Raw genomic sequence first — 17,433 nt, forward strand, 5'->3', positions numbered from 1 at the left:
AGCCTTCACAACCTCCTCAGGTAAGGAGTTCCACAAGTTGACTGTGCGCTGTGTGAAGAACTTCCTTTTATTTGTTTTAAACCTGCTGCCTATTAGTAGTTCATTCACTAATACACACATTAAAATTTAGAGTTTCTGGGTTTCAGTTGAAGGCAATAACACAATACACTGGAATTTATGTGTACAAATAAACTTTCAGACTTTGTTTATTAAAAATATCTCTATATAAATTGTAAGTGGCAAGAATATAAAGAAAATTGTTCCAGGCCATTTCTTCCCAGAAGTAGGTGGCATTCCTAGCCTGAAGTCAATGACAAAACTCTCATTGGCTTTTGTGTAGACAGGATGAAATCCTGACTACAGAACAATATCACCACCACCAACGTATCCCCTTCCTTTTATTGGTAACTCAAACCCCAACCAAAACCAAACTGTCACCTAAGCTTTCTCCACAAGCTGGGCTGTTCCTAGGTTCTGGTTGGAGACTTTTATCTCCCAGGACCTACGTTTATCTCTTTCAGAGAGACTTCTATCCCGTGTATGTCCCTGTTGAGGCTAATGGAATCCACCTGTTAATGACTCCGCATTAGTTCTACTGCACCTTCATGCAGGGTTGAATCACCTGACAGAGGAATCCAGCCACCTCGACCCTCTGTTACACCTGATCAGCAAAAAATATTCATGCTGCACTAAAAGAAAAAAATAAATAGTTACTCACTTTCTCTTAACTGTTGTTCTTCGAGATGTGTTGCTCGTGTCCATTCCAAGCAGGTGTGTGGGCATGCCAGCCGGAAGATTTTCCCTCACCAGTGTTCATAGGGTCAGCCTGGGAGCCCCCTGGAGTGGGGCCTCCATGGTGCCCAATACAGGGGCCTGCTGACCCCGCACCTCCTCAGTTCCTTCTTTCTGGCACTCCAACAGAGGGGTAAGAGGGTGGATATTGGAATGGACATGAACAACACATCTCGAAGAACAACAGTTACAAGAAGATGAGTAACCATTTTTTCTTCGAGTGATTTTCATGTCCATTCCAAGCAGGTGATTCCCAAGCCGGAGTTCAGGCGATGGGGTCAGAGTCCACTACAGATTGAAGCACCACACGACCAAAGGCTGCGTCATCTCTGGCCTGATGTGTGATGGCACAGTGTGACGTGAATGTATGAATTGAGGACCATGTGGCCACCCTGCATATCTCCTGGATCGGGACATGAGCCAGGACCACCACCAAAGAGGCCTGCGCCCTGATGGAGTGGGCTGTAATCGGCGGGGCGGGCACCTTCACTCACTCAGTTGTAGCACTCCTGGATCCAGGATGTGATCCATGAGGAAATACGCTGTGATGAGACAGGGAGCCCCCTCATCCTATCAGCCACAGCCACAAATAGTTCGACTGATTTCCTGAACGGCTTGGTTCTTTGAATATGGAACACCAGGGCCCTGCAAACATCTAGGGAGTGCAGCCTACACTCCCTGCTGGAAGAGTGTGGCTTAGGATAGAACACAGGGAGAAAAACATCCTGGCCCATGTGGAATTGGGAGACCACCTTAGGAAGGAATGCCGGGTGTGGCCTGAGTTGGACCATGTCCTTATGAAAGACAGAATAGGGAGGCTCGGACTTTAGGGCTCTGAACTCCAAGACCCTCCTAGCTGAGGTGATAGCCATGAGGAACACAACCTTATAGGAGAGATACAGCAGTGAGCACGTGGCCAAGGGCTTGAGGGGGGACAGGCGTGAGGGCAGAGAGGACCAGACTAAGGTCCCAGGCTGGGACAGGCTGTCGTGTATGCAGAAAGAGTCTCTCCAGGCCCTTGAGGAAGTGACTGACCAGTGGGTTTGTGAAGAGCGAGAAACCATCAGCCCCTGGGTGAAACACGGAGATGGCGGCCAGGTGGACCTGAACTGAGGAGAGTGAAAGTCCCTGCTGTTTCAGCTAAAGTAAGTTGTTGTCAGTAACTCTGCTCTTGTTCGATGATGATAACAGTCGGCTGCGTGCGTGTTCCCTCTGCGCGCTGCCCCTGCTCTGCGCAGATAGCTGACACAGCAAACCCCGAGAAAACCCCCAAAGAAGACAGACTCTAGTAAAGTATGAAGGAACCCGAGCCAGGTTTATTGTCAAACAAAGCACAGTAATAGTTTCCTATAGACTCTGCAGGACATACTTCGAATGTGCTCCCCCGGCAATAGACACAGCTAAGTCAGTGGCGGGACATTCTACTGCCTCCTGGGCTAGACAAAGATACGCACTCTGGGACTTACTTTTATACAGTTACAGGACAGATTACTCATCCCTACTGACATATTGAGGTACAGCCCCTTGGCTCATAAGGGTGCTGTCTCCCCTTTAATCATACTGTTCCAGACAAACAGATCTATCCATCATGCTGTCCTGTCTTTAAGATGCACCTGCCTGTTCCTTGTTATGTCTGTGGAGTGTCCTGATGTCATCTTGACACAAGTTCCTCTTCTCGCCACTTCTGTGAGGCCTGTCTCCGGCTCACAGCTCAGCTTTTGCTTAGCAATGCCTGGAAGTATTTTGGTTCAGGCTTCAGGCCTCAGACTAGGCCTCTGACAAGAGTTTATGTTTCAGAGCCTCATTTTACTACATAAGTAATCTAGTATGAGCAGGACTGGGGCAAGCAACGGAGCCTGTCCTTGCTGCCCCGCTCAGATGGAAAAACATTTCCACTTCACCAGTATGTGACCCTGGCAGAGGGTTTCCTGCTACCAAGGAGGACTTGCCTAATTTGATGGGAGAATCCCATTTCTACAGGATTCAGCCATGGAGCATCCAGGCTGTGAGGTGGAGTGACTCCAGGTTCAGGTGCCGGAGGCGGCCTCAATCCTGTGTGATCAGGTCCAGGAGCAGGGGTAGCGCAATGAGTGCCTGCAGTGACATGAACCAATGCTAGCACGGCCACACCAGTGCTTTCAGTATGACTTGAGCATGATCCCTGCAAATCTTTAGGAGTACTCGGCGGACCATCAGGATCGTAAAACGTAAAGCAGGCCACCCATCCACTAGAGGAGGAAGGCATCCGCGAGTGACCCCGGGCTGCTCCCCATGAGGGAGCAGAACTGTGGACACTTCCTATTGTCCCACGTGGCGAACAGGCCTATCTGGGGAAAGCCCCAGAGATGGAAAATTGAATGTACCACATCCTGGCAGAGAGACTACTCATGACCATGAAACGATCAACTGAGGGCATCTGTTAGGCTGTTCTGCACCCCCAGAAGGTAAGACACCATCAGGTGAATTGCACGTTCTACACAAAAGTGCCATAGCACCAGGGCTTCCTGGCATAGGCTTCCCCGTTTGTTGATATAGAGCATCGCCGAGGTATTGTCCGTGAGAACCGCGACACACCTGCCTGCCAAGCAGGACCTGAAAGTCTGGCAGGCAAGACACACCGCCCGCAGCTCCCTGATGTGGATGTGCAAGGTGAGGTCCTCTGAGGACCAAAGGCATTGGGTCCTGAGATCCCCTAGGTGCGCCTCCTACCCAGGTCCGAAGCGTCAGTTACTAAGGATAGCGAGGGCTGGCAAAGCGTACCCCTGCACAAACCTCCCGCGGGTCGAGCCAACACCGGAGGGAGTCTAGCACCACACAGGGCAGCATCACCATGGAGTCCAGCAAATCCCTGGTTGGTCTGTACATAGTTGCCAAATTAGGACTGAAGTGGGCGCAGTCTGAGCCTGGCGTCACAGAGACCGACGCGGACCTGGAGCGTGGACAGTGCACCTGCCCCTGGGACTTATAAGCCCAGGGAGTCCAGAACAGCCACTAGGAAGGCAGCTGCCAATGCTGCTGCTGCCATGGCGCCAGGTAAGGTTGCTGACTTCTCTGTGAAGCTGACCTCCGGCTCCTTGATCTACTGGAGCGATAGGATTCCTGTTCCGACTCTGAGGTCTCCAAGTATGAAGACCAAGAGGGGTGGGGGCAGTACCATCACCAGTGAGCGGTGCTGTAAGGGGGGGACAGGGAGGCACTTCCCTCTGCGCCAGCGGTGCCGAAATGGCAAGAGGCAGGGACTGTGGTGCCATCATGGTCAGCTTGCCCCTTGATTGGGCCGGGGGTCAGGCAGTTACTGGCAGCTCTTCCCTCGTGCACGGGGAGGCCGGCACCAGCAGGATCATCAGGTCCGAAGCTGCCTCGAACACCTCTGGCATCGATGGGAGGCACATTTCCTTGCAATGGTCGGGGACCTGGACCGGTCCTGACTCGACTGGACCCCAACTGGGGCAGGAGTCATTACAACCTTGGGTGGGCGGTGCCAGTGGCGCAGCTTGTCCCACGCTTGTGGACGTCGCTGGCCTTTTAAGATCCCGATTGGGCAATCGGCTCCTCACTGGTCTCTTCTTTTTTATGGGCACCAGGGATGGCAAGCAGTGCCGCATGGAGGCCAGCTTCCTATGCCCCGAGTCTCTCCAGTGCCGGGGCCTGGAGTCCTTTGGCTGGGCCTCCTCTCTTGCTAGCAGTGCCAGAGCACTGTGCACCAAAGACAAGGTGCTAGGCATCGGGTCGGCAGGTTCGGGATCCGCGTGTGGCCACAGGGCCACCTGCATCAGGAGAACTCTAGGTCTCTGCTCACTGTCTTTGAGAATCCTGCGATGGAATCCCTTGCAGATAGGGCACCGATCTCTCTGGTGGCTCTCTCCAAGGCACCTCAAGCAGGAAGAGCGCAGGTCACTCTTTGGCATAAACTTCCCGCAGACCGCACAGAGTTTAAACCCTAGGGACCCAGGCATGCCCCAGGAGAGGGGTTGAGTTGAGGGAGGGGAACTCCCCAATGGCTAACTAACTTACAACTAACATTAACTAGAAAACTATGAGAATCAGAACTATATACATGAACTGAGACACTGCAAGGCTTACTGCAAGAGCACAGCAAAGTTCGAGCCAGCCATCACCAGCAGTAAGAACAAACTGATGGGGTGGAGGGTTGGCAGGTCCCTATATTGGGTGCCATGGAGGCGCCACTCCAGAGCGTGCCCAGGCTGACCCTATGGACACTGCTAAGGGAAAATCTTCCAGCTGGCATGCACACACCTGCTTGTAATGGACACGAACAATGAACCAAGAAGAACCAGAACATACTAAGTGATGCTACCCATTGTTTTATCTTGACTTACCTTCACTCACTGACATTTGTTTTGTTGTGTTGTCAGAACAGAAGAACAAACTGAATATGAAAAAAATGACTAACCATTATTTTTCATTAAAAATTTTATTGGTTATAAAATTGCTGTCTCTTAAAAGTTAGGCATAGCAATTTTATTTCTAGAGGAACTGGACCAAAAAAAAAAAAAGAAAGAAAGATTATTGAAAACTCATTTATGTATGCTGTATCAGGCAAAATACATAATCTTTTTCCCCAGCCTTCATACTGCCATCTAATGACAACTTCCTAGTGCTCTTTAATTTACACTGTATGCTTTACTGTACAGCATAAGATAATAAAAATCACCCTTACCAATTACACAATTTTGCAATTATGATACAATCAGAAACAGTTTCTCTCACTGTTCTGTAATTACGTATAGTGAAAAGCAAAACAAACTTTTGAGAGTAGAAATGGGTATGGTTTTACTACACACACACAGGGCAATAATGGATTTTGCAGGATACTTGGCAATAATTATCCATGTATCAGATTAGATTCCAGTCCAAAAGTACTATAACAAATTGTAGCGTGATACTTTCCAGCAACATGGAAGTTAAGCTATGAGCCTTATCCTTTTGTATTGCCCTATTATCTTATGATTTATTTAGATGTACAAGAAAAAGACGAAGATGCTCACTGTACCTCTATAGGGAAGAACATTACAATTGTCTATAGCTACTTATTAAACTAACCTTTCAATAGAGGAACATTTAAAAATGAATTAATCTGCACTTGGTGTATTATAGCTAATTAATTAGAATTAATTAGAATGCAAATCAGGTGTAATGATAATTTACATTACTGAAAAAACTAAAAGAAAAATTGAAATTGCTGGTAAGAAATTTAACATGTCAAAATGATAAGAAAGCAAGGAGAGCTGAGTTAGTACTAGGACAGTGTACTGCAGAAGCAGAAAGGAAAACTATAAAGCTGAACAGTAGTGACTACATACCTTTTAATTTGCAAACCAAATCCATGTGCGTTATTGAGAACTATGTACATGCACTGCTGCAAAGAGATTATGACCTTAAATCTTTGGTGCTGCCTCACCGTGACACCGGTGTCCTGCCAAACTGCATATGAGAAGCACAGGTTCTGCAGTGGATTATTCATCCATCTTCACAAAGTAGTACAGCAGTGCAATGGCAGAAGCTGTTAAGGGAAGGAAGAAGGAGCTAACCCAGAAGGACAGGCAGGAGTCATGAGCCCAAGTCTCTAATTTTTCACCTTTTCACTTCAAATGTATGTATCCTGATAAAGGAGACTAAGGTGTTTCAACAGTAACCTAAGATTTTCTTGGGAAAAATTACTTCTCTCTACTCCTTTTCCCTAAAGAGGGCTTTGTTCCCAACCTGAATATTTTGCAACACATGATGCCAAACTTGTGAATTTCAGGGATGCAAAAGAGTTTGTGGTCATAATACATTTACAGAAATACAATGCACAAGAATACAACACATTTTCCGTATAACTGAGGTTACAATGGCTGACAGCTGTTCTTGAGAGTGCCACAACTTCAGTACTCATGAAATAATATTGACTTAAATAGTTTGGCACCTACTACCCTGACTGTTAGTAATTTTGACCAACAGCAACATGCATCTGAATCTTTGCTGATTACTTAACTTTTTAAGTCAGGATTCCACTTGAAGTATATTTAAATAATGAAAATGTTTATAAAACTTACCTGTATGTAATCTTTTTACATATTAATAACACTCACATATATTTTACAAGGACCCAAATTATCTGTATAATCAAATTTATGATTTGTTGATGGTATAATGTATTTCCTCACTACATACTAGCATGAAACGACTGCTCAGGCACGGCTCTGAGGGGAGTTCACATACACACCCTTCCCCAAGCTCTGCAAGGAGTGTTTACCAGTATCAGCAACAAAACAAATAGCACAGAAAAGAGGCTGCAGGCACGGTGTGTGCAGAAAAGTGAAGACGGGAAAAAGAGGGTGGAACTTGTTTTGTTTTTAAGATTCAGGATGTTCTATCAAAAGTTGCATTTTTTAAAAAAGTTAGACAAATTTCAAAAGATTATTTAGAAGCATCCCTTTAAAAGTTAGGTGTTCATATATTTTCAAAGCAGCTTTAACCCAAAATTTAATATTGACAGTATTTCAGATTTTTTGCTTTTAAACATGTCTTCTTTTGAAGAATTGTGAAAATGCTACTTCTCTTTCCCAACTTTTTTTTCTTTCATACCTTGAAATATCTTGACCTGAAAGGCAGTAAAACTTGATGTATAGCAACTGAACAAAATCATTGCAATTATACGTTTAAAACATTGTGGACATAACACTTTAGGTAATAGTCTTAAACCAAACTGCAATTGTTTTAAGCTGCATGCATTGTTTTAAAAGGACACTATCCAATCTATTATTTTTAAATATAGTATTCAGCAAAGGATGTATACTAGACTGTGTTCCTTCTAAAATCTTTTAGACGGCATTAAATAATGTTTAACTATTCTTATAGTATTAACATACATACTTGCATTACAAAAGACCCAAAACTAAAAATTCTCTGAAACAGAGGGCTCCGGGAACTGGCAGTTCTCTCACCAATAGTTCACGGCTTTGAATATCAAAGCCAGGTTGGCAGCAACTAGAAGTTGTTAATATCCAACTAGTGGCCACAGCAAAGTTCTTAATGGACAGGTACATATTCACAATATGAAAACCACCATCACAACTGTCTTTGTTAACAGTATCATCTGGAAAACCAAGGATTGAGGCCAAGGTCAGGGTCAATTACAAATAATTTCGTATAGGGGAGAATGTATTTCAAAACAGGACTGAGCTCACTGACAAAATAATACAAATTCACTTGCACTTCTGCTGTCCATCACTTGCATGTTCTATAAACAGATGAAAGACTTGCCTTTCTAGGGTTACTAATTCATCACCTTTCATGAATACTAAGTTATTTTTCAAATATTACAAATCTCTCAATAATGCAGTGGTAAGCTGTAACATTAAGATATGATTTACAGTCTCCAAATCTAATTCAGAAGAGTTTTAGCACCAAAAGAACAGTTTAAAAAAGTTTTATAAGATGATTCATGTATGATTTTGATAACTGACAAAGACAAAATATAATTAAACAAGACAAGTCATTTGGTCCTGAACATCTTGACAATGACACTTTCAAATATAACTATTAAAATATTCACTGTAATGGTCCAAACAGATTTTACTTTCACACTTTACTACCCAAATTTTAGGTACAAAGTAAAAGTTTTTCTAATGGGAAAAAAAAATTGACTTTAAACTCAGTTTCACCAAATAGTATAATTTCTGGCAATGCTCAGTGGCTCACATTCATGAAGCAAAGCTCATAATTGTCATACAGTCTTGCCTCCTCATTGATGGTTTTATTATTCAGTGATAGAGTAATTTAACAGTAATAAGGGGCAAACAATACTGCTCTAAAAATCTAAAAATTTCATTCTCTAAAAAAAATCCTGTAGAATGTTTGACTCCAAGAACTTGTTTTGTCTCCAAGAACTAATGACAAGAGTCTTCCAGAAACACTGGCTCAACAAAATATCTTCAGAGCTTTCACACAATGAATATATAATAAAATTACCACCTGCACGTCTATCCTATTCATGAACTACATGCTCAACAAAGTCAAATAGTTAACAGCTGCAGCTGGTTTCCTGGGATTACTATTATTCCAAAAAACCCGCAAACAAAAACAAAAAAAACCCCGAATAGAAACAAAATTTATTGCAAAACAAGGTGAAACAGCAATGACTTTAGCTGAGTTCCTGCTCTGCAGTTCTATACAGAACATAATGCTCTCAGGAAAGCCAAAACAAAATGAAAGCATAACTATGCAGATGTTGCCTCATTAAAATCGCTTTCTCTTGATAATTTCTGGTTTCCAGCTGACAGGATGAGTTTCTTCAGTCTGAGGGGAAGAGAAAGTAAAAAATAAAGACTGAACTTGTAGTAAAATTATTTTTAACTGTAAACTAAACTATAAGTAGTTCATGGTTTAAAGATCAGTTACACATTAAATACTATAAATTTCATAGGAACACTACATTCATATATTTATAATACTGAACAGTTTATGTATTTGCTTTTGTTAGAATTTTACTTAAGAATGCTCAGTGGCTTCATCTACTCGTTAACTTTGTTCCTCCTCCCTCTCCCACCATTAGAAGTCCTGGATGAATCGTGTTTTTGTGAATTTTTTGGATAGGAGAATAAGATCATGAGAGGTCAATGACAGGTTTACAACAATGTTCTGGGGATCAGGGCACAGGACTGGGAGCCAGCAGAGCTGGGCTCTACTCAATTCTGCTACTGATATGTTATGTGACCATGGGCAAGTTCTTTAAACCCTGTGCCTCTTTTCCCCCCAAGTGGGGAAAACAGCTACCTACAAGAGATATGGAGGTGCTAATTCATTATTTGTGAAGCACTCTTAAAATCCTCAGATGGAGGGCACTATGTAAGTGTAAAGTAACATTATATAACCCTATTCATATCTATTATTATTTGTATTATAGTAGTGCCCAGCGGACCAGAAAGTCCAAAAATTATTTTTAGAATTCATGTATTACTCACACTTATTATATAGTGACTATACAGTAACTGATCCCATTCCTTGATATACTCAGTTTTTAACCCAGTGTAGCATTTTGAAAATAAGCTGTATACACTAGATTCTTGTCTGCTTGCCTTAAAACTATTCTATAGGAATCACATAAAGATTAATATACCCATTTTAAACTGCATCTCTGTCTTGAAGATTACAATGAGGCACACCACTATATCGGCCTCAATTTGCAATGCACATTCTTTTTGTAATGAGATATCCCCAGATTGCATCACAAGGGGACTTCTGTATTTGAATAGATGGACCTCCTTTAGACAGGCTTGCTATACTACACTTAACAGGTAATCACTAGTGCAGAAGCTAGCCACTGTCCACATATTATTAGACACTACTATTTTCCTCTTGAATATAAATGTTGCAACCTTAACCTGAATTAAACAGTTCTGCAGAAAACCTGACGGTTAATTTAATGCTTTATATTAATTTTGTCTTGAAACTGTGGACTTCAGGAAAATGCAATTAAGACACTTCAGCATACCGCAGTATCATCTTCTCTGTACACTTTTATGGTTTTATCAGCTTCAGCAGTGAGCAATCTGCTTTCCGACTGGTCAAATGCACAAGCAAATATTCCTGATTCACTGTCCAAAGAACCAGGCTGTACAGCTGCATGTATTCTCTGGAAATTATACCCAGTTCTCCAGTCCCAAAGATGCATAGTGCCATTATCAGCTGAAAAAGTGAAAAATCAGTATTTCAATCAATCCATTTCTGTCACCCTGTCAGAATAGCACTCTGAACTTCTGACTAATGCATGATGAAATCCACTGGTTTGAACTGGTTAGCTAAAACACTCAATTAGAGTAGTTTATTGCACCTCACTGGGTCCCCCATTTCCTTTTGGCTTCCTTGTTCCCTTCCCAATGAAGAGGAAGGGATGCAACTCACTCTAGAGTTCATCTAAGTTTTCCCTAGTCTGTCTGGGAACAGATAGACGGTGCTGGAATCTTGAACTCCAATTCCCCACTTGGTAGCATACTGCATTACAAATAGGATGGTATTTCTATATTCAATTATGAATTAATTAGAAACACTACTGGATTTATGACCTTGCAGAAGTTTAAAGTTTACAGAAGGTCTTTCAGATTAAACTAGAGCCAATATCACTGCCAGCAGCATCAGTTTAAGTGTAGTTCCATCGATCAGAGACCCATATTTGGAAAGACCCATTATCAAAGCAATGTTTCAGTTATGATGTGTCACCTAGTCAAACCAGAGCTTAAATTGACCACCAATGCCAGCCAGATATGGAATCCAGACATTTCAGGAAGGGTCTTTTCTAAAGTAAGACTTTATAAACATTAATGTATCTTATTTCAGCATCAGTTTCTTTGAAGTTGTACACTTGCAATCAAGAGTAGAATTTAGTTCACAAAATCATGCCTGAGCCAGAAAATGCAGCTTTCCTTCTTTTAAGGATGAAGTTGTGGCAAGTGTACAACAGGTTTACCCAAGTGAAACCAAAGGCAGAATTTTCCCCTGCAATTGTAACTTAGTTAATAATTCTGTGAGTAGTGCATAAACTAGAATAGAATCTCAGTTCACTCTCCCATAGCTGTGCTGGTTCTTCAGTGCTAGCAGGAGTAAAAAGTGAAGTGAAAAGAAAGTTGGTCTTGTAGTTAAGGCACTGGACTGGGACTCTGCAGATCTGAATTTATTTCCTACTTTGCTTCCTGCTCCTTATGTGATCCTGGGCAAGACGACATTCAGTTCTCTGTCTGCAAACAGAAGATAGTACTTCCCTTAGCCCACCCTTTGCCTGTCTCATCTATTTAGACTGTTAGCTGTATAAAGTCATACACTACCCTCTCACTATGTTTGTACTGTACCTTGCAGAATGGGGCCCTGATTTCAGTTGGGACCTCTAGGAGCTACCCTGATTATTTATTCAGTTATGTCTATTTATTGACAAAAATATATATACACACATACACACACAAATGTATAGCTTTGATAGTATGTATTTTCATTAAAATTATTTACACTAAGTACTTGAGCTAATCAATGTTCTAATAAATTAACTAGTAACAGATTTAGGTAGGAAGTATTCAGCATTTAATTAAATAATATACACTATTTGTAAAATTTCCAAAGGTAGATGGATTCAATGTATGAAGAAACAAATAGCGGAATTTTAACACAGCAATGTGTTTACTTTCTTCAGTTTAAAATATATGCATACATCTATATATTGAGTAAGACAAACTTTGATACATGAGGCTGAGCCAAGTAGATTGTAGTGTATTCATTAAGGGGCAAATACTATCTATCCAGCTTTCATTATCACCATGATATTTAAAGATATGCAAAGCGCTTTCAGAAAACAGAACCAATGCTCTTCTGCTGCACATGAAGTGAGAGGTTAGGATCTGGTGGGCTTCGCAGGGATGCATGTACCTTGTGTTTGCAGACCCCTGCTCCATGTGCACCACCATGCATCAGGTGGGTAGGAGTGAGGCAGAAGTAGGCTAGGGAGATCTACTGCTATATATATTTGCCTAATCCAACCCACACCTAAAGACAACATATTAAAAAGGCAATGGCTGCTTCAGGCTCAAGAGTACAGTAGGGTCCACAGAGTGACTCTGCAGCCACTCCACAGCAGCAAGTGGAGAGAGAGAGAGAGGACATGGACTCCTCCTCTTGCTCTCCAGGTGCTAATTAGCCCATCTACTTAAGCTGCGTCTTTGGCTAAGGATTTAGGCTTAAATGCATACACATTAAAAAATCAAGATGTTTAAATTTACCTCCTGATACCAACACTCCATCAGAATTCACAGCCAATGTATTGATAATAGCATTATGACCAGAAAGGTTTTGAATGAAGTTTCCATCTGGGAATTTCCACTGTTTAATGTTATCTGGAGAACCAGATGCAAATGTATAACTGGAATAAGATTAGCACAGTAAAGGAAAGTTAAAAAATTATTACATCATATCATTTTATTAAAAATTCATTTCATCGTGGCACATCACTCCTAAAGCTATATGGCAGATGCTGAATGTTATTTTCAAAATTACTTTATCACTAAATTACCATTTTTCCAAAATAGCCAGTTTATAAAAACAATCTTTTATATTTATATACATTACTTTATTTATATACTTTACTTTCTTATAATGCAAATGTTAGTTATGTAATTCTGCTATGTTTCATTACAATTGTTTTTCATTTTATTAATTTGATTACATAACCACACAACCTTATGGAAGGTATTGTTTGTTTTGTTTTCAAGTATGCATTAATGGTGTAATGAAGATAATAAAAGTTTCAAAGAAATAGTAATTCTCAATAAGAACACATGAACATTAGCTTTTACAGTGTCTCAAATTTAAAGTGGCTTGCATTTTTATTTTGGCAATACTCATGCAACAGACACAGCATTTTCAAAAGATATCATACATTACTGGATAAGAACACTTTTTCAGATTTCCTTGTTGAGAATATTAAAGACCAAGAAAAACTGCCAAAATGGTCATTCTAAATCTATGCAACAATGTGTAAGGCACCTCTATAGAGAAACAGTTAACTTCCAAAAGCTAATTTGTATGAATAGCTGACTCACCCTTAAATAACTTAATTCACTCATTTCAAATGAGCCTTCACATATTTGACCTGGGCAGCAAGTTTAAAAGCATCTTAGAATATTTTTAATCAGATATCCTCAAAGCAGTTCAGAACAGGGGTTACTGGTCAATTAATCCAGATAAAGGATAGGACAGATTCAGTAAATTTAGAGTTTGTGAAAGGTACACAACTGACAAGGCCTGTGATGAAAGTTTTCTATCCCACAAGACACAAACATAAGCTCTCTACGTGCGAGAGGGTGGTTCAGTCTCTGTGTTCGAGACATCTTTAGTTTCTCTGCTCAGACTGCTAAGAATGGTAACAGAGAGGTGGCTCTGTAAAATGTTCAGTACCAGAGCTGAACTGGAACCAATTCACTTCACGCAGATTGTGAAGTTTTGTAATCAGGAGACTGAAATTAAAAGGAATCAGATGCAGCCATATCATAATCATGTGTCATCCTTTTCTAGATCATTAATAGGGTAGGTATCCTAGGAATCTTTATTGGAATTATGCTTCAATTCGTAAGCCACTTCTAACTGAGGGAGATTAGGAAGAAATTTTCTAATGGGCAGATTATTCCATCACTACCTATTACAGGGCTTTTTTTGCACCTGCCTTAGAAGCATCTGATATTGGCAAATGCAGAGACAGGATACTAAACAGCCCATCACCATGGTATTTACTACTCTCAACTCAGGGGTTGTGTACCAAATAAAATTTGTAAAACCTTCTCATTTTCTTGTAAGAAAGATTCAGCTCCATTAATATTGGGAGTCCTGGTGCCACTGGTTGTAAGTACAGTGTCATCTAACGCTGGTGCTTAAGAATCTACACTAGCACTCCACAACAATGCTAACCTCAGTGGAGTTGAATCGGTGTTGTTAACAACTGCTTCTCAGATACCTTAATTGCAATTGTTTCCTGTTGAGTACATATTTTTGAACTATTTGCTAGACTGGGTGGCACACATAAAACTAATGTTCTACAAGATATCTAATGTTAGCTTGCTTCTCCTGTCACGTTACAAACTGTGAAGGGCTAAAGGAACAAGGAAAACTTACTGTCTTGGATGCAATACAACTGCTCTTACTGATTTCTTGTGATTTGTCAAAGTGACACGAGTTTTTCCTGCCACTAAGTCCCACAGTCGTATTGTGGTATCATGGCTTCCTGTGATATATAAAAAAAAAAAAAGACAAAAATGGTATATACTATAAACACTACCAACTTTTGTTTGGAAAACCAAATCTGATATACAGAAGTTGCTAATAAATTAAAACAAAAGACCTTTCATCCTAAAAGTGCTTGAAAAGCATACTAACTAGAATCAGAGGAGTAGCCGTGTTTGCTGCTTTTACAGATTCAGACTAAGAGTCCTGTGACACCTTATAGACTAACAGACGTTTTGGAGCATGAGCTTTCGTGGGTGAATACCCACTTCTTCATGCATCTCAAGAAGTGGGTATTCACCCACGAAAGCTCATGCTCCAATACATCTGTTAGTCTATAAGGTGCCACAGGATTCTTTGCTGCTTATCCACTACATGCATCCAACGAAGTGGGAATTTCCAGGGCATGCTCCAATACATCTGTTAGTCTATAAGGTGCCACAGGACTCTTTGCTGCTTTTACAGATCCAGACTAACATGGCTACCCCTCTGATACTTGACACCATGCAAGGCACTGCATTTAGCCGTATGGAGTGGAAATCCATCAACTTCATGCCCCTGGAAACTTCCACTACATGCCTCCGACGAAGTGGGTATTCACCCATGAAAGCTCATGCTCCAATACGTCTGTTAGTCTATAAGGTGCCACAGGACTCAATACTAATTAGAAACAGTGATCTTTAGTAACTACTGATATACAACCACCTCTGAAGTAAAACATATTGGCTTTTAACAGTCTACATCAACATTATAAATGTTTAAGAGTAGGAATGAAGATTATTTTATCTAGTCTGAAACTAAAAGGAATGCAAGTTGTCGTCATGCAACTAAGTTGGATTTTTACCATATATGGCTTTTGATATACTGGGGTTGACACTGTACAGTTAAGTGTAAAAATTATAATCTGAAATTCTTCCCTTTAATTTTGTTTGTAGTTCCTCTTATTATTTATACACTTACATTGACTCTCCCCCTTGAGTGATTTCATGGACATGGACATGAAGAACCACTCAAACATCATTTTACATATTAAATGAAAAAAAAGTTAAGAATATTTAAGCACAAGGAGAGTCCAGAAATCCAGAAAATAAAGTTTTAATTGAATAATACACACTACATATAATTAGGCACATTACTAGTTGGCCAACTAGTAATTGGAAATACTGTATATGTGCAGTGTTACTATCAGAACCTTACTTCTGCATTACCTCACTTGTAGTTAAACACATAACCTTATTTCTGCATTAATGTTGCAGTTCTTTTGTATTACATTAGCTCCAAACAGACCACAACACGGCACAAACATTAATCAATGAAGGCAACAGTGATAGGAACGTGTGCTTATACAGACTAGTTACATGCACAGTTAGCTGGTTTTGAGTAATTCAGTTTGGGAAACAACATATACCATACCTGTAATAATCTGTGGTTCTGCTGCTTGACACTTCACTGTTGCTACTGCATTTGTGTGTCCCGCTAATGTATGCACGCTGGCTTTTGTCCTCACATCCCAAATCTATGACAGCACAGTAAATTCAATTAGTCAAGATGACGTATATTAATCCTTTTTTAGGTCCTATCACTGACTGCATGGATTACATGTCACAATCCTGACAAATGAAACTACCATACTTTTGACTTAAATTAATCAGAGAACTGTGCAAGCTGGAGAAAAAACACAGAAAAGCTGCCATTTAATGTATTCTAAGGAATCAGGACAACTTTATTTAAAGCCAGTCACCATAAAGCTGTACTACTCTCTCAGCCCAAGAAACTTTAATGACTAACGGTTCTTAACTGTCTAAATCTTCATTAGTGGCCTAAGGTGTAAGTAATATATAAGAATCCACTAGCCCTCTATACACTGTTGAGCACAACTCAAAGCTTCAATTTTAATCTATAAAGACCAACATGATTTGGATCCTGATTATCAAAACAATCCCTCTCTCCATGAGCCATTGCAGGATTTGAAATTAGCAGAGGAGCTCAAGGGTTAATAGTTCCTAGATTTAAATGTCTGGAAACTGGAGACAGAGTGCTCTTGGTAGAGAGCTCTCAATACTGGAATTTTTGCTCATTCACTGGACTGTCAGAGCCCAAATATGTTGACCTTCAACTTTTCACTCAGGCAGGCACTTAATGCAATAAATGAAGGCACAAAAATGCCATACCTTTTGGTAAAAGAGTTAATGTAGATAATACAAGTTGCCTATTTATGTTTTAATTTTTGTATGCTTACAGGTTTTTTAATTATAGAAGTGGACATGTAACAAAGTTAAATCTCACTGTTCTACTTACTCGTGCAGTTGAATCTCTGCTACACGTTACCAGCACATCTATTGTCGGGTGCAAGTCCAAACCATAGACTGCACTTAGGTGACCGTGGTAATGCCTAATAACCTAGATGGATAAATAGACTTTAGTTAACTGGATATTTAAAAGGGCAATCTTTCATTCATTGTGCCTTGACCAAAGAAGTCTAAACTTACCTTATTATATTCGAGATCCCAGCACTTCACCTGTTTATCTTCTCCACAAGAGAAGAGGTATGGACTTCTTCCGCTTACTATCACTCCTCGTACAGTACTAATGTGCCCCGTCAAAGACAATTTTAATTTGCCACTAGCAAGGTCCCAGATCTGTATTGATATATATATAAATATTTGTAAGTTAACCAGATATCAATATACCCTACACAAATCTATCATGCATAATTAAGGTTTAACAACTAAGTTAGCATACAGACTTTTATTTCATTAGCATCATAGGATCTAGAGCGATGATACTCAAGACTGAGGCTCATGAGCCACAAGAGGCTCTTTAATGCATCTCCTATGGCTCTTTGCCGTATACAATATTCAAATACCGTGTAATTTAATT

The 17,433-nt window shown here is 40.6% G+C and overlaps 1 protein-coding gene across 2 annotated transcripts in view; it reads right to left on the minus strand.

Annotated features, from left to right (window-relative positions):
- Positions 1-5,187: 5,187 nt before the first annotated feature.
- PLRG1 (pleiotropic regulator 1) overlaps positions 5,188-17,433 on the minus strand; it is a 30,949-nt gene continuing 18,703 nt past the window's right edge. For both annotated transcript variants that reach the window (XM_050946504.1, XM_050946503.1), the window contains 7 exons: positions 17,043-17,192; positions 16,852-16,953; positions 15,967-16,069; positions 14,446-14,554; positions 12,561-12,700; positions 10,292-10,485; positions 5,188-9,096 (listed from right to left, as the gene is read on the minus strand). In XM_050946504.1, coding sequence (XP_050802461.1) covers positions 9,037-9,096; positions 10,292-10,485; positions 12,561-12,700; positions 14,446-14,554; positions 15,967-16,069; positions 16,852-16,953; positions 17,043-17,192 — 858 coding nt within the window. In that variant the 3' untranslated portion in view covers positions 5,188-9,036. The remainder of the gene's footprint in view (positions 9,097-10,291; positions 10,486-12,560; positions 12,701-14,445; positions 14,555-15,966; positions 16,070-16,851; positions 16,954-17,042; positions 17,193-17,433) is intronic.

This window comes from Gopherus flavomarginatus, chromosome 3, assembly GCF_025201925.1.
Source record: "Gopherus flavomarginatus isolate rGopFla2 chromosome 3, rGopFla2.mat.asm, whole genome shotgun sequence".
Lineage (NCBI taxonomy): Eukaryota > Metazoa > Chordata > Testudines > Testudinidae > Gopherus > Gopherus flavomarginatus.